The 18551-nt window shown below is 41.4% G+C and overlaps 1 protein-coding gene across 1 annotated transcript in view; it reads left to right on the top strand.

Moving 5' to 3' along the window:
- The window catches only part of GABRA5 (gamma-aminobutyric acid type A receptor subunit alpha5), a 53778-nt gene extending 36916 nt beyond the window's left edge, over positions 1–16862 (top strand). Inside the window, exons 6-9 of the mRNA XM_030235082.2 lie at positions 7941–8084; positions 13829–13981; positions 15233–15444; positions 16359–16862. Coding sequence (XP_030090942.1) covers positions 7941–8084; positions 13829–13981; positions 15233–15444; positions 16359–16661 — 812 coding nt within the window. The 3' untranslated portion in view covers positions 16662–16862. The remainder of the gene's footprint in view (positions 1–7940; positions 8085–13828; positions 13982–15232; positions 15445–16358) is intronic.
- Positions 16863–18551: the final 1689 nt, after the last annotated feature.

Below are 18551 nucleotides of genomic sequence, written 5' to 3'. Positions count from 1 at the left end.
TCTGCACAGCTCTGAGCTCTGGGCTCTTCTTAAAGGCTACCATACCATTCACCTCCTGTGAAGGTGCTATGCCTGACTGAATTCTTAGGACAACACTATTTATTAGTATTTGTGTTACATCCATCATCAGTATGACTGTGATTTATTGTACCAGCTTGAAAACAGTCAAGTTATTGTATTAAAGAAGTCAGCAGATTTTCCTATACTAATTGTGAATACAACCTCCAAAATCACTGTTGCTTTCAGTTTGGGTTTTTTCCTTTGCTTTATATTTTTGACCTCAAAATCCGGTTGTTTTTATTCTTTTTTCCCATTAACTGGAACTTCTAAAGTTACACAGGACCTTCCACCTGATTCTCTCTTTGAAAAGCCAAAGAAAATGGCTTTTGCAAAACTGTGTCTCAAAATGAATTTGACAGACATCTTCAGTTCTGTATGTTTCACCACCTTTTGGGTATAGTCTGTGCTTCCATTTCTTTTCCAAGCCAAATTTCTATTCCCACCTTTTCCTGAGGTGACTTGTAAATCATATTCTGAAAGAGAATAATTTTGATCTAACTTAGAGCTTTATTTTTTTAGCAATGATCAGTAGAGTATATTAGTGTTGCTTAGTAATGAAGTCTCTTGAGACCTTTCTGGCACATTTTTCAGAACATCCTATACTATTCCCTGCAGAATGTGACAAGAAGATCAAATATATGTATCAGGAAAACATATAGACTACTACTTATATTACCGAATTTTATTTTTTTTTTAATTTCAGGACGGACAGAAATGAACATTTCAGTATGACTGGACTTCCTACTGCCTGTTTTACAGCCAGTGGTGCCCTATAATTTTTCATGAATATGCTCATGAGTTTCATCAGTTTTCATGTCTAATTTCCTCCTTGGTTGTCCTCTATTGTCACAGACAATGATACTATGTAATTCCAAAAATGTTTCCTTCTGGGCATTTAATTTTTACTCACATCTGAAATCATTCTGAGTGCATGGCCAATATGAGTTTCCCAGTGCAAGAAGAATAGAGACTTTGTGGAGAGAATCCTGTGCAGGGCCACAACAATCATTGAAGGGCTGGGGCATCTTTGCTGTGAGGGGAGACTGAGATCTTGGACTGTTCAGTACAGAGAAGGGAAGTCTCAGAGGGTCCTAATGCATCTCTATAAATTGCAGGGATTGGGGAATGAGTGATGAAGAAGAGGGAACTGGGTGCTGCTCAGTAGTGCCCACTGGCAGAATAAGAATAAGGACCAGTGGTCATTAAAAAACCTTACATTTCATCTAAACAGAAGAAAACATGCTTTTACTGTGGGAGGGGCTGAACTCTGGAACAGGTTGTCAAGAGGGATTGACAGCTGGCCACAGAGATTTGAAAATCGTGGAGATATTAAAAACCTGACTGGACATGTTGCTGGAAAAAATGCTTTTGGTGTCCCTGCTTGAGCAGAGTGTGGGACCATATGATCACCAGAGATATCCACCAGTCCCTGCTGACCTGTGACTCTGTGTTACATGAATTTGTACTCCCGTGTATTTGTACACATTACACTACTTCTCTGTGATGTATTCAAACTCATGCATGCTGTTTATCTGTAGGCTGTAAACTCATGCCAGCTTAAATGATCAGTCTCAATTTTAATGATTTCAGGTCCCTAAAGTAATTGCCATAACCCTGAAATTCTCTCAAGAACATCAGAATTCATCACACTATGGCAAAGTCTTTATTTTAGGCTCTTAATCATTTAATATGTGAATACATTTCTCTTAGTATTTGTATTCCTATTTTCCATTAAAAATTTATTTTTATAAAAAGCTATTTCCCCCAAGACCTAGACCATGCATATTAGTACCATGTCTTGTTATTGTTATTTTTAAAAGTACGTTTTTACTAGATTTGTTTTCCATTTGTTCTTCCTATGGAATGATCTCATTTGTACATCGAGTCATTCTTATAAAGTAATTTTAATGGGAAATTCCAATTACGGAGCTCAAATCTGGCCTTAGTCACATAGACACAACTGTTGACAGACGCTTTGTAATGGGTTACAAAGTATTTGTGCACAAACCCCAAGAAATCCAGCCTGACTCTTAGAATTCAAGCTGGTACATGAAGGCTTAGAAGCAGCGCTTTTTTGTAGCCTGCAGGAGTCTGAGAGCTGTAAATCTGGATCACTAGTGAGTTATATAACAGCCTCTAAGTGAGTCAAATACATTAATGGTTAGATAAGATAGATATTTGTATGTGTATTCAGATTGTAATTAGAGTTTCTAAAAAAGCTGAAAATTTATGCACATCTTCCCCAATCAACATGCTTTGGTAGGGATTAGCAATACTCCCAAGATTAGGCAGTCTGACAATCCTTGTGGCATGATAATATAGGCTTAGAATGTAACTGCACAATTGGAATGAATAAAATAGAAAACAAGCCAGAAGTCATCTTTCTACAATATCTCTTTAAGTTAATTCATCCAACTAGCACAATTCTGAAAGCTCCAGCCATGCCTTGTGGATAAATGGTCTGTTTAACTGTGGAACGTACCTCAGGCATGCTGGGTGGGCACCCAAACATGCTGCACAGGCTGCTTTAACTTAACTATGCAGGCACTGCTTTATGCTTCCTGTGAGGTCTGTCAAAGGGTTTAGGGGGTGTTTTGGAGAGGGATTCTTTGTTTCTCAATTATTTTATGCCCTTTAATGCAGGAATGAAAACTTATTGGCAGATATTAGTGGTGATTTTTTTTTTTCTCAGGGATTGCAGCTTAAAAAAGTCAGTCCTAGAAATGTGTCTGGGTCCCATAGACTTGAGGTTTGGGTTCATCCATCCACATTTAGGTTTATTTGACTGAAAGTGCCAAGAAATACTCTTTCCCCCCATCACTTCCCCCCCCACCCCGGAGTTTCTTTCAAATATGGAGGAGAGAGAAAAGCAAGAAGGAGAGTGTCTGTCAGAAGCCATCACTGCCCTGTGGTGGGGGCAGTGGCAGGAAAAAACTCCCTGCTTGTGAGCTGCTTTTTGAATGGAAGGGAGGATTCTGCACTGCTCACAGTGTGTCATTTGCAAGTGAAAACACGGCTATCCTCTATGCCAAGGCAAATGTCTGGGATCCTCCAGGTGTTACCCACTTACTGCTGTGCTTTGCTAGACTTTTTCTTAATGTAATTCCTCTCTGGTTGTGGTCTCTCCCCTGCCCACTGTTCACTGGCATAAGAAATACCATGTCTGGCTTTCCTTGCCGGCCATACAGGAGCAGGGAGTGTGGGAGAAGAGCAAGGGACACCTTTACTGTTTTTGTATTGTGTGGTGTATGTTGGATGCTAGAATGTAGAAAAACAGATCTGCTTGTCAATAAATATAGAAGAGAAGATATTATTTCTTTCATCATTCTGGTAGGTGATAAGCCTGCAGCCATTAATCAACTGTCCAGTAGAAATAAATGTCTGTTGTCATTTTCTCACATTTAATAACATTATACTTCTTTGTAATTTTAGCTGTTCATCTGAACTTCAACCAGTATTTTTTTCCTTTTTCAAAGAAGTGAGCATAGAAGAGAAAGGATACTTTAATGAGACTTCCTCCTTTCTCTAACAAGATAACAAAATGATTGCAAAGAACACAAGATTAATTATTTGGATTCAGAAATCCAGAAGATACGCACTTGCCTAAAGTGGAATAAACACCAAGCAGACTCACTTGCATTTGCAGTGGCTTTGAAGTTGAGTTTGCTTTTGCAAAACTACCAGCATAATTTTCTCAGCTAGCTATTCCAGAACTGCAACTACATTTTCCTGTCACCCTCCTGGAGACATCCCCACCCTGTGTGTAATGTAAAGGAGATGATATATTTCCATATGTCCTTTTGTTGGTACACCTTTCTCATATCTCTAAACAGCAAGACCTGAAGTTTGTCAGTGCTCCAGCAAGCAAGGCTAGTAGGCAACCTCTTTGAAGCTTTGCTTAAGTGGAAGAGTGTTTTTACAAAATTTGGTATGACAGTGAATAATACCGTGTCTCCATTAATACTTCTACCCTGATAGCAAAGTAACATCATTCTCTACTGTACCCACAGTTTCAGCTTTCAATATGACCCTGCCTGATTATGACCATGCCTGATAACCATGCAGGGGTTATCAGCTGCAGAGCTGGAGCTTCTGGTGGTCAGGTGTGGGATACCTGGAGTTTGAGGCTTCTCTGAAGATATGGCTTAAGGTTTGCAGTAGGAAGACAGCTACCTGCTAAAAGTACACAGGCTTACCCCTCTGGAGGTTTATCTAGATGACCAGAAAAGAGATGGTCAGCTGCCACACCAAGGAGCCTGGGGTGGCTTTTTCCTGTCAGAACGTGGTATGTAGTAAGGAAAGGAGGCACAAAGTCAGAAATCTTGTATTAGAGCTTCATAAAACACAAAGCATGTTTTATTATATTTGCATAGAAGACAGCTGAGGATCATGGAATATATGTGATCCATCACAGTAGAATATATCTAGATTGGGGTATATTCACGCTATTCCTAATGTGACAGACTTCTCCTGAGGAGGTAAAATCACTGCAGGTTGCATTGATTTGGGTTGGGCTCCACAGGCACACATTTGTTATCTTCTTGTGTCTTAAAGGCCTGGCTATAACCGTCCTGCCCTCGCACAAGGGTCTTTTCTAGGTGAGCGATTCTCCCTTCTCCCATGGACACTCTATTCCTGGCCTAGCAGTGACACAGGTCTCTGTCTTGTAGCCTCACAATAGGTCCTGTGAGGAAGGACATACAGACAAGTCTTCCTCCCAGGAAGGGATTGGCCTCATGCTGTGCTCTTGTCTGCCTGAATGCTCTCTCTTCTCACCAACTGGCCTGGGATTGGCACCCCCCTTCCCTGTCATGGTTTCAAAAGGAAACAGCCTCATGAAGTAATGCCTAGGCATACCTGTGGGATCTTGAGTTTTGGCACCTTGTGGCCTCTCTCTGAGTTGCTGGTACTTTGCAAGAGGAGCTGCTGGACTCCTGCAGTGTAGGAGCCCCCAGCTCTGTTCCACTGCATGTGTTTTAGCACCCAGTAAAGGCTGCAATTCACAGCAGGGGTGTTGAATTATTTTTGGACTCCCCTGCCCTGCAGGCCAGGCAGAGGAGAGAACCAAAGCATCAGAATTCTTGTTAAACCTTACAGGCTTAAATTCCTGTGTGATTGTAATTTCACTGAATTTGGTTACAGCACTCGCATTGGGAAGCATCTAGTCAGGATGAATTAATGTATATCATTATCAGAAAACAAGGAAAAACCCAATTATCCTGGTTGTTGGGATCATTGCAGAGACAGGGAAGTGCCGAGTTGGAATACATCTAGATCATCCCAGAAAAAGAAAAAAAAAAAAAAAAAGAAGTCCAGTGTTGTTGTTAGGAATTTTTTTTGCATAGGAAGTAACATAGGTAAAAATCGAATTTTCTGACAATCCCAAATCTACCTAACCATACCCCACATTCCCTGGGGGTAATCAGCCCATGAACAACATATACCATATACCATTTAAAAAAAGGAGAGCTTTCTGAATTATTTTTTTTAAATGGACCCATCTCCTCCCACTTGTCTTGTCCAGATTCGGCTTTGAAATTACTTAATTGTGAAATTGTATCATCTCAGAGATAGTAAAGTATCTCAGCTCTAAAGGGAAGGTGAAAATTTTTGTGATGCAAATATTTTGAAATAGGGAAGACATTCCTTCTTAGCCTTTCAAAGCAGATCATGACATATAATTACAGTAATTTTACTGCAGAGCTACAAATACAAGCATAAGGAAGGCATGTGGGCAGTCCTGCATGGCTAACAAAGGATGAAAAATTTGTAGATTCTCAACTTCCAAACCCAGGATCAGCTCCAGCCCCGGATACAGCAGCAACTGTCAGATAAGTGACAAAAAATTATTTCAAATTATCAGTGTCTTCCTAGTGGCAGTAGTTCGTAATTATTTTTTTTTTTCTCAGGAGGTTATCCACTGTATAATTACCCATCTCCCGCCCAGTTAGGAAATTCTGCCCTGCTCTTCATCTGAATCTGCCTGGAACCATCTTTCAGGCACCTTTTGTGAGTAGTTCAAGAGATTCACCCTGGTTTCAGATTTCTGTATGCAAGTATCTACACTCAGAGCTTGAGCTACATCTCAGCTTTTTGTCAGTGAGCCAAATAAGCTGAGCTGCTTAAGTTTCAAATCATGACTTATTTTCCAGTCCCTGGAGGTACTTATAACCTTCTTTTGACCTCTCTCCCCTTCTCTGTCTTCATTATTTCTATGAAAAGCCATAAACAGTCGGAGCAAAGGTGTATTGAGCCTAGTGCCCTGCCTCCCACATCCGACACAGTAACATTAATAACAGTGCAAAGAAGGTGCTGCTTTCTGCCCTGCTTCCTGGTCGAGCATTCAAGTGAAGTTCATTGTGCTACACACGTGCTCTTAGCCTGAACTGGGATTGCTTCCCATTTTCTGCTGGACATTCCTTGTTTTATGGATCCAGGGATCACCTTACCATCTTTCTTGCAGTGCCTCAGAAGCTCATGTTGACCCCCTGCCTATGACCCAATGCCCATGAATTTTTTCTAAGTCCTCCATGGAGCTGCACCTTTGCAATACAGCTCACTTGCAAACAAAACATGCAGTCTGATGGAGTGAGTCCTTCAACCTAGCCTCTTGTCCTTGACTCTTAAGTCCTGATCTGGAAAGCCACCATGTGTTGTCTCCTTGGATGTCAAGTTTTTTTTTCCAGAAAGAAATATTCTGCACTCCCATCTTCCAAGTTCAAAAGTGCAGTAGATGAGATATTAATAATAATAATTATCGGACCACTTCCAAGTCTACCTGCTTTTCACCTTCCATTTGGAGAGTAAGCCTTGCCTGATTTCCAGAGATTAAAGTACAGTGTACTCTAGCCTACTGTAACATGCTTGCAGGAATGTGACCTGAAAACTTCCAATGCTAGAGGAGTTCTAAAAAGTGTGAGCGCTACTTATATTAAATGAAATATAATTAAATAAAGAGTTGTCTCCTGGGGTTTTTGAGGCCATCTGCAGAGAAGGCTTAAAATCTAAACCTAGCATTGACAGTCTGTAAAAGAAAAACTGAGATTCCCTTATAATACTATGATCACGCTGGGTGTTGGAGCATTAAAAGTTACAGCAGCATTATAGAGGAAGGAACGAGCTGGCAGCACTGCGACTACATTTAATTCCTACGACTTCTAAATGAACACGAGAGAAACCACATACACACCTGCAGCTATGCAGGTGTTTTCACATCACCACCCATTCTGCTATGCACAAACACCTACCCTCTCCTCACAGCTCCCTGCCCCATTCTTGCTCTCCATGCATTCTCTCCCCTGCATTCTGTGTCTGCTCCTCAGCATCGCAGGCACAGGCAGGCACATTCCAGCTTCCTTTACCCACATGCAAGACCTATGCCCTCACCCACACGTACGTACTCCAGTCAGTGCATACACACCAGACCCTGCACTTGCACAGGGCATCACTTAGAATTCTGTCCTGGAGACAGGACAAGACACGGAGGGTCCCTGTTGTCCGGGCATTCAAGGTGTCTGAATGGGTGAACTTCAGCAAAATACCTTTTGCAGCTTGCTGGGGTTTAGGAGCCAGTAGTGAGGTGAGTATAGGTCTGAGCTGCTCTTTCCCAAATTGAGTGGTTGTGATGGATTATATTTATACCTCTACTGTTCAAGCCTTTCACAAACCATCCCACACGTCTCTTATATTAGAAGGCTCCAACCTAATATTTTTTGAGCTGGGCATATGGAACCATGATTATATCATCTTTATTTGTTTTTCTCCATTCACTCTCACTCCTCCATTCTTCTCTTTCCCTGTCATTATCATTTAAGGATCCACTGAAATATTACACAGTGGTTTTTACTCCTTACTGTCTTTTTTCCCTCCCTTGCTGGCAGATGCTTACCCCAATTCTGAAGTGATCTATGTGTGGACTAACAGCACCACAACGTCTGTGGTGGTGGCCGAAGATGGATCACGACTTAACCAGTACCACCTGATGGGACAAACCGTGGGCACGGAAAACATCAGTACCAGTACAGGTAGGGGGAATATTTCCATCCCCCGGTTGCTAATGGCTGGAGCAGGAGGGGAGATTCAGAGTAACCAGAGGCTCTGGTTACTTTGCAGTAAGGCTAGGGAAGCACCTGTGGGATGTGGAGTGCTAGTGAGAACCTGTGCAGGTTCATGGCCACTTTGCAGAGGCATTTAAACACTGGGAGGGTTAAATGCTGGCTCCTAGGTACATTGCTGAAGATACAGCCAGGCTCCTGGTACTTACAGGAGTGCCTGAGAACCCTCACGCAGTTTCTTGGCGATCGCCCTCGCTGTGGCTGCCAGCGCTGTTGCTGGCTTATTTCCCCGTGGGAGGAACCACCCTGGGAGGCAAACACCACCCACGCATTTGATCCGTTTCAATCATCGCTTTAAAACGATTGCTTGATGGAACCGCGTGGGGGGGAGGGAATGGGGGGGCGGGGGGACTGTGCCATGGCACGGCTCTGCGGCGTGTCCGGGGGACCACGTGGCAGGAGAGGAGGTGCAAACCCCGAGGATCCCCATTCCCTCTCGGGCTGGAAGCGGAGGCGCCAGATGTGGCAGCATTAGGGAGGCAAAGAAGCTTTAATCCCCGGCCGGGCATCCACGTGAGCCGTGCCCCCCTGCTTCTTAAGGCTCCCACGCAAGGGCAGCCCTGGGTGTGCTTTGGTGGGGGGGGACTCCCGGGGGGGTCGAGGCCGGGACAAGGGATCACGTGCCTTCAGTGGGACCGGGGCTTCACCAGGTTACACAATGCAGTCGGCTGGAGAGCATTAGTGGCATCCAGCGAAGGGAGGGGGAAGAAGTGGAAATTAAATAGCCTGCCATGAAGAAAAGGGGGATTTCCACTGCTGGTGGTTGCTGGGGGCTTGGGTTGGGGAAAGGGGCAGCCTGTGGCAACATGCCTGGGAGCAATTCCTGCAGGCAAAGCCCAACAGATATACCGTGTCCCTGGTGAAAAATGATGAGTGGTAGAGGACAAAGTATAGATTAAATTAGGAACCTTTTACTACCTCCAGGAAATTTAGGTGACATGAAAACAGGTACATACACATACACTTGCACACAGAGTTAGTTGGACCGAAATATAAAGATGCATAAAAATTTGTGCTCCAACTGGCAAATAAAGAAGAGACATCTGACCTTGCCACTTGTGCTCTAGGAAGGACACAAAGTGAGGGAAGACTTGCCTTGGGCAGCCACTAAATTTGACTGCCCAAATCCATCCTATAGACATTCACCCCCTCCCCTGCCCATTTCAGTAGACACAAAGCTGATGCTAAAGCGAAGATTGATAAAGTCAAGAGAAACATATAAACAGAGTGGTCACTTTTGCAGAAAAAGAATGAGTACACTATATCCCATTAAAGAGAAAAGACACTCTCTTCCTTACCAGTTCACCATCATAGCCGCGTTGTTTTCTGCAATGAATGGCAGCTCCCCTCTCGCCTTCATTGATGCCAAGAAAAAGATCCAAAGGATGTACTGGAGCATCTCCTACAGCCTCGTCCTGCTCCTCAGAGCAAGAAAACCATCCAGCCCAGGCAGTGAGTGCTCCAGCTTGTCAGCTCCAGGCCACTTCCAGTTTGCCTCTTTGCCTGTGAAAGCTCCTTGTACTCCTCAGCCCAAGGAAACACTCCAGACAAATCCCAAAGTTTCCGCACAGTAAATACCTCCCTCACGTATTTAAGATTTATAATAAATGCTGTGTTTCCAACGTCAAGATTTTATATTAATGTCCTGGGTTACATCTGGGCTGGCTGGATTCTGATTGCAGGCTGGATCACAAAGAGCAGGACACAGATTGTAACCGGGGATTAGCAAAATACAAAAATCCGATTTTGCACAGGGAAAGCATCAGTCAACGATGGATTTTCTGGAGTTCATCAAGCCCGTAGGAGGCCAGTAATCAGCATTACTTACGAATGGCTATCGAAGGCATTTCTTCCTTCTACTGAATTGTTGAACGTGAAAAAGAAAAACCAAATAGCTATTGCATAATCCAAGTGCTTGGATTTTTGTGGCTTTTATGACACGAGTCAAACTACACAGCCCTTACAGTTGCACAAACAAAATGTTTGTGTATGTCATAGGTCATTTATGCCCTTCTTTCCAGCAGACTTTTCTTTTTTAAATGGAAATTCTAGACCTGTACCGGTTCCTTGGGATTCTGCTTATCTGTAGGCAAGCTGCCGTTTGGCTGGCTTCTCAGAAAACAATACCCTGGCATTCCTAATTTTCCAACCAATCTTGAAACTTGGAACATTTTAGCCATGGCACAGAAGACAGCTGTGTCATGTGCCACCTGTTTGTTTTGGGATTTTTTTTGGCTGTTTGTTTTTTTGGTTTTTGAGGGTGTCTTTGTGCTAACATCCCCAAATGTTATTCACCTGAAAGAAAGACATTTTCCTACTCACTCTGCTTCTAACAGAACCAACATCTGTTCTGTCCTGGTGGTAAAAGTGCTGAAAACAATCAGATACGAGATTTGAGTCCAAGTGGATCTTGCTGCTTTCCACTAATGGTTGCCCAGTTATGTTCCCCATACCCAGAATCTCTCATAGCTAACTTAGGATCAGCAGTGGCACAAAACAAAACATAAACCTACTCTTTTGTATACTGCCAGCTGGAGCCTGAGCTCTGTAATATCCAAAGCCGAAATAATAAAAGAATCATTCAGCTCTTCATTTTGAACCAAATAATTCTGATTTTTTTCTTGAGATGAATATTTCTCTAGTATCACTGTAAAAGGGAACATGCATTTTTTATGGGCTGAAATATTCTGGATGTCAGCATAGTCAGGGAGGTGTCTAATGTACCAAATGTCTGGATCTTGCCAGAACAGCCATTGATGGAGCTGAGTCCAGGTATATCCAGTAAACAAACAAGCCTGGGGGCTGGTCTAGCCTCCTTAAAGTACTCAGTTGAATCTCAGCATGATGGCAATGGAATAATGTGTGTAAGATCCTGGAAAATCTGTAAGCGTGATCTCCAGAACTCCATCAACCATATACCAAAAAAAAAAAAAAACCCCCCCAAAAAAACCCCCCCCCAAAAAAAAAAAACCACTGTAGCAGCTTTTAAAGCATGAAAAACCCCTTAAGAGCAGCAGCACAGTTGCACAGCTACATGAAGTGCAGCCATTTCTGCTCTAGGGCTTTTCATTAGTACTAGATTTGTTTTTGTTTACTGACAATAATTTGTTTTCTGCAGTGATGAGTGGACCCCATCAGGAACAGGATTCTCTTTTAAGTGCTACATAAACCTATAACAAAAATTAGCTCTTGCTCAAGAAAGCTTATGGTCTGAGGATAAACAGTGGCCTCACAGAAGTAAAAGGGAGCTTTGCTGCTCCAACAGAGCCAGTATCTTGTTCTATAAACAAAAGGCCAACTCAGGCAGCTTTTAGCTTTACTTTAAGCAGTGGTCCCAGGGCATTAAAAATCAAGCTGTGGGGTTTTCTTAAGCCCTAAGTCAACTGGAGGATGTATGCCTGGTATAGACATCTCTGAAAGGGACAGCATGAGAAATCAAAGAATGTATCAGCTGGGAGAAAAGCAAGTACAAAATCAAGGTGCTGTGATTATTTCAGTGGAGACAAGAGTTTTGATAGGTTAAAGAAAAGGGTAAGGTAAAAATCAGCTGTGGAGGGCCATCAGACGAAGGCACTCATTTCCTGTGTTTTAAAAATGAAGAAAAGAGGGTCCTGTTGCTCTTCTGAAGCTGTATGGATTATTTTTTTATTCCAGCTCTGAGAGCATACTGTCAAAATCAATAATGTACATTGTCACTCTGTAGTGAGTGAGCGGGGAAACTGTGACTCAAACACATCCCAGTGCAGTAGCAACTGAGAAACAGTCTCTCTGCCTAAGATTACTGAGGCAGGAAGACCCTGCTGCAAATACTCCTTAATAAAGAGCAAGTGGGCTTCCTCCTGAGACCATTGCATGTTCAGCCTCCCTGGTTCAAAATTACACTAAATGGAAGGGAATTAGGCTTTTCTTTGCGGGATTTCCTCCCCAGTTTCACAGCATTCCATGTCCATTTCCACATCACTCTTCAGGGAACCGTTTCACCAGAAAATCAGACTCCAGAGAAAGACATAAAGATTGAGGCAAGATGTCAGCTCGGTATTTCTTTGTTATTTCACTTTCTGTCTAAAATCCTCATTGTGAACAAGGTCTGTAAACTTGATGCAGAATAGCAGAGCTCTTGTAGCACAGTGTATGAGTGCAGCTATACCTGCAAAAACCCTTTCACTGTAAACCTGTTCTCTGCTAATTAGCCATATTGTCAGTAGAAGTAATCTGCCAAATCTAATAGCTTAGTAATGCTGGCAACAGCTCAACTCAGGCTATTCACTCAAGGCAGAATCAGTCTGTTGGATATTTTCCTTTTGTGGATGTTCTGTAGAGACTAACAGTCAAATCTTGCAACAGAGATTACAGCTATAGTTGTTCTTGAAGGACAATATATATTTCAAAACAGGCATTTCTGTAATTCATCAGTACCCAACTTAATGATGCATGCTTTTAAGTTTCTTTTTATATCAGTGAAGAACTGTAAGGGCTTGAAGGGATGAATTGTTTTTTATTCTTACATTTTGTTTTTACTGTTATTATTCCTAGGTAAATAGTAGCATGCTTTTAGCTAACAAGAGTGTGAATCTGGGGAGCAGTTACTATCATGAATAACCTTCAGTAACAACTACATGGTTTTCCAGAAATACTCTGAAAGAACCAGGGAGCAGTTACCACCAGGAATAGCCCTCAGTGGCAACTATATGGTTTTCCAGGAACAATCTGAAAGAACTGGTTAAGGTTTGCATTTTTCGGAAACATTAGGGAAGGTGACAGCTGGTCTGTTGATTTTTGAGTGCATTTATTTAGGCTTTTATTGAAACTCAGAGGAGCCGATAAAAGGCCTATTAAGGCAATGCTGTGAATTTGGCATATGAAAAAGAAATGGAATTTAGCACTGCTGTGGCAGCTTTTAGGGAACTCTGTATGCAGGCAGTACAATATTCATCGCACAGATGAACAAGACAGGACACAATATCTATCCAGAAACAGACAATCTTTTGTAGGGCTAAAGTGTAAAATTCTAGGAACACTGCATGCATTAGAGGGACTTTTTATGTCTGGACCAGCAATCTGAAGGGTTTGGGTACTAAGATTGATAAGACATCCCAGGATCCATATGCAAAGTGGCAGTTCTCACAGAAGATGCTGGGACTGGCAATCCCTAAAATGTGGTGTAGAAGGAGTCTCTGGACCCATTTTCATATTTGGAAACTGATGGCTTGGCCATAACACTTTTGCTAATGAGATTGCTGAACCTGCTGCTAAATCAGGTTTCGGAGAGTCAAGGGCCTTAATTGTTACTATGCTACAAGAGTTTGTAGGACTGAGTCAAAACCAGACAGTGTTGAGGTAGTGCCAGCAAACCAGATTTTTAAGCCTGTGAACATCACAACATTCCAGTGCATAGGAGGACTGCAGCTTTTCAGTGTGGTAGGAACAGCAGTCATTGTCTTTTGCTTTGGAGACTGAATGTGAAGACTGTGAGGATTCAGTAGCACTTCTGTCTCAAGTCTTGGTTTTCCACAACGCAGAAATCCAGACATTTTTAATGAAATTAAGAATAGCTGAGTGATATCCTCAAATGGAGGGTTGGAACTGGCCTCGTTCAGTCCCTAAATCAGCAAGCCTTCCTTATTTTACTCAAATGCACACTTTTCTTCTTCTAGGTGAATATACTATTATGACAGCGCATTTTCATCTGAAAAGAAAAATTGGTTATTTTGTCATCCAAACGTACCTTCCTTGCATAATGACTGTGATCTTATCGCAAGTGTCGTTTTGGCTAAACAGAGAATCTGTCCCTGCTAGAACTGTCTTTGGTGAGTATCCCACTTTCTCCTAGGACACAGATAGGATCTTTGTGGCTTGTGAAAGTGATTTGCTGTAATAAAACCACAGTTCACTACTGTTTATTTCTGCTTGAGATGTTGTAAATGTTTTCTCATTCTCTTCCAGTTTAAACTCAAAATCAATTTAAAAGCCTTGTCTATGCTATTTTTTGTAAAGTTAAGACAGAAACTAGTCAATCAATTATGTGAAAATTAAGAACAGAAGATATAAGACTCAGATTAGTGTGATTTGTGTTGGGTTTTTTCCATTTCAGTGGATGCTGGATGGTTTAGAAAAAAAGACATACGGATTATCATACTTAATGTATACCCTAGCTAAGCATTTGAAGCAGATATCACTTCAAGATATTTTGTTTATCTTTGTTGTAGATGCTTATCTGGGAAAACCATGTAGAGGTTAATTAGTGACAATTGTCTCTATTACCAGTCAACAAATTAATATGACTTTGCATTTAGAAAATGTATATTTAATGAAGAAATTGTTATGGAAAAAACCTTTGGGCTGTCATTAAATTACTTGGTTTATCCCTAGAAGGCTGCAGAAAATAAGCACTTTCTCAAGTGAAGGCTGATGAAATACAAGATTTTTGCTAGATGAAACACAAGGGCAGTGGGAACAGTTTATTAAGTAAAACTTTGCTCAGATATTTGAAAGGAGTCACTCTTCTGTACCAGCCTCCTGAAGTCAGTTGGCAGCTTTGTTCAAAAATCAGCTCAGCAAGTTATAGGGAGAGAATACGTAGTAGCATCACTTTACTGACTTACTCTAGGTTTACAAAGCTGTAACTGAGAGTTGATTTTTTTGATCTTGGGGAAATCTTCCCACAGATGAAAGCATTGGCTGTTTGTCATTTACTTTCATATGGGAAAGGAGGAGCTACAGTCAAGGAAACCAGTAACAGTCACAATTTTAAACCTGCAACCTCTGTATAAGAAAACAAAATAAGTAATCCCACTTCATTCTGACAGTTATAAACTCTGGGCTTGTGTTACCCTAAAAGTCCTTATTTAAACACACTACAGCTCAAACTAAGCAGAACTCCATAGAATAAAATATCTGAGGGTGAAGGATTTCATTTTTTCTTATTCCTTCAAACCATATTATGCAAACACTTCATGTGGCCTTCTTAGATTTCCTGCTGAACTGGGACCTGCTCATAACTCATTTAGGATCCCATAAGTGTTAGCAAACTGATCTCTGACTATTTTTTTTCTTTGCAGGAGTAACAACAGTCCTCACCATGACCACCTTAAGTATCAGTGCCCGTAACTCTTTGCCAAAAGTGGCCTACGCTACTGCAATGGACTGGTTTATAGCTGTTTGCTATGCCTTTGTATTTTCGGCATTGATTGAATTTGCAACAGTCAACTATTTCACCAAGAGGAGTTGGGCATGGGATGGCAAAAAAGCCCAGGAAGCTGCAAAAATCAAGGTGCTTAACTTACATTTTTTAAATACCTAAAATTAAAAGCAGGTATTCAGTATAGTTTAAATAACTGAACGGACCATTTTCAGCTTCTTTGTGAAAAAGGTATTTAATTACCTCATTACATACTTTCACCCTCCTGTAGAGAAAAATTTGCAAGGAACTATGGTGCCTTCCCTTCACAGAGATAGACTACCTGTCTCTCTCAGCTGTATGAAGAGGACTGCTTACAGAAGCACATTGGGCATTGAGTACACATGGGATTTCAGTGATCAGACTTCTGATAATAGCGGACATATACCATGAAACATGTCTCTGCAGAGCGGTCCCTGTATGCTCTCCTAAATAAATAACAATGTACACATTGAGTCAGGGTCCCACCACAGTAAAAAAAGGAACCAAAGACTGGTTCTGTGAAAACGCAAACTTTTGAGTTTCATGCTGAAATGAAACTTTTGGGATAGGACTGACTCTTGGTAAATCATCTCCTAGAGAGCTCATACCTACAAGCATCCCAAAAGAGCCTACAAAGAGGCCAAGCTGGCAGGGGCAATGAGCCCTTCCCCACACCCTTTGCAGCAGCTGGGGAAATGAGGTTCACATCTTGTCAGCTGTCCATGGGGCAGCACCCTCTTCAGATGCCAGGCTACATCTCACTGACGAAAGAAGCTGCTAATTCACAGGCCAGGTGGGATGTGGGTGCAGCCAGTGAGTCTCAGCATTCTCCCATCAGGGAAAGTCACACTTGAGTAAGGGTTACAAAATCAAGGCAAAAACATCTGTTTGGTAGATGAAGTCAGAATAGCCATCAGGCATTAATGGGCATGCTTGATTATGGTGCTCAGCTTTTTGGGTCAGTCCCTTGAGAACGTTTCCACTTTCTGATCTTGTGGTATAACATTTTGTTCTTTACGCTGCAGAAAAAAGAGCGCAACTTGCTGGGAAATAAACCAACTAATACCTACAGCACCGGGAAGATGACTCCTGCACCAAACATGCCAAAGGACTCAGCCCCAGCTGTCATCTCAAACACTACATCTGCTCCAGTGAAGCCTGCAGAAGAAAAGCCTGCTGAAAGCAAAAAGACTTACAACAGCATCAGTAAGATTGACAAAATGTCCCGGATAATTTTTCCAGTGCTGTTTGGAACTTTTAACTTAGTTTACTGGGCCACATATTTGAATAGGGAGCCTGTTATTAAAGGTGCCAATTCTCCAAAATAAACTGAAGTACTCTGGAGCCACATGTGAGCCATACTTACAAAGCAGATGCTACCAAGGAAAATTTGAGATCCAGATGACTTTCTACGTTTGGGCAATATTCTTCAGGAAGTTTTTTGCATGTTTAATAATATGTACAAATAATATTGCCTTGATTGTTTCTACATGTAACCTCAGATGTTTTGGAGACGATTATATTACTTACAGCAATGGATCTTTATAAAAGATCAGAAGACATTGAACATGGCTTCTTTGCTGCTGAGTATCTTGCATTGATAGTTTACAAATAAAATAAGTTATATTTTTTAACTGTTCAAGTGTACTACATATCGTGGTTTTTATACTTCAGATGTACAGTCATACAAATATGGGCTTAACCTATATTTTACAGAAGAGCTCCACTATTGTCATCTGATAAGTTACTGAGTAACGCCAGTTGTAAATGTGCCAAATTATTAAGTGTAGGGCTATGTTTGAGCACCTTTACTAGTTACAGGTAGTGCATTACTCCATAGACAAAACTGCTCAGCCCAGTTTTCACTGGAAGTTTAATACAAAGCAGTAAATCCTAATGGGACTATGATGATTTTCACTGCTTGAGACTCTAGTTTGCAGTGAAATAACACAGGGAGCAGGATGCTACTTATGTAAATAAAGATGATGGAATCTTGCCCTTAAATGAAAATACAAAGTTTGTTTGGATTTTTCTTTCCAAAGAATTCTCTCTAATGATTCTCAGTATTTATTCCAAAAATTAAGAATTATATTGCATGAAATTAACATAGATTAGGAACATATTTGTGCAAATAAAACTTCTAACAACAACAGCAGACATTTTTATCAGGGTAAAGTAAATTATGTTTGGACACTTTTCCAAGAAGACTGTGTTATATTAGCAGAGATTAACAGAAAAGAATTACAGTATTTCTGCAATAATTATTACTTGTTTCCCACTGCAAAAATCAATCAGCCAACACTAGAAAGTGTGATCAGAAAAAAAAGATGTGCTTCATGACAGCAAGGTGTTTCAGTGACAATATTGACAGAAAGGTCTTTGTACTGTCCATCTGAAACTTTTCTATAAAACGCCTTGCTGCTGACAATGTGTTTTGCTTTCACAATGAATGAGAAAATGCAGTCTGAGTTTTCAGCTCTTTCCTCCTTGGCATCCTTTAGTTGTTCCAGAAGCTTTTGTAATTAAATCTTAATGTTTAAATAAAAAATGCATTCAACATTTGATTGCAAAATGTCATTCTTATGCTGGTTGTCCTTTTAGAAAGACCAAAGAGCACACCAGAGAAGCTGAATGATTAACTGGAAAGCACACATACACACACTCGATCTCGTGTGCACACATGATATGTCCTCCCTGTTGCCCAGAAAGGGACATGCCTTGAGTGAACACAGTGAATCGAGTTGTTGCAGAATTAGGTGCTATCCTGCTATGGAGCAACAATCCCATGATCTTTTGGGGACAGAGTGGAGAGTTCATGCTTCACTTTGAGGTGAGGGTGGAGTCTGGGACTGCGGAATTGTTTGGCTTCTTTTGTGTCTTTCTCTTCAACCCTTTCATTCCTAAAAATTGCCAAGAAAAAAATCTCATGTGTCTATTGTTCTTTGAAGCTTTTTGTTTGATGCCGTGGAATGAAAAATTCATAAATTTTTGAGGGCAATAGAGAAGCCATGGGACTGAGCAAGTGACTGGATGCTGATAAACAGGAGCAAGGGAAGGGGCACACCCATCTATTCAGTGCTAGCCTGAGCTGAGGCGAGGATGTGGATCTCTGTTTTCATGTAGCCTGCCTCTGTGTCTTTGAGCAGCTACACACTTCCTTGTTCATCATCCCCCTGGGGGATCCCTTTGGCTTTTCTGCTTATTGGAATGCAAAACTT

This window comes from Serinus canaria, chromosome 1 (assembly GCF_022539315.1).
Source record: "Serinus canaria isolate serCan28SL12 chromosome 1, serCan2020, whole genome shotgun sequence".
Lineage (NCBI taxonomy): Eukaryota > Metazoa > Chordata > Aves > Passeriformes > Fringillidae > Serinus > Serinus canaria.
This window is presented reverse-complemented; position numbering and strand designations above follow the sequence as displayed.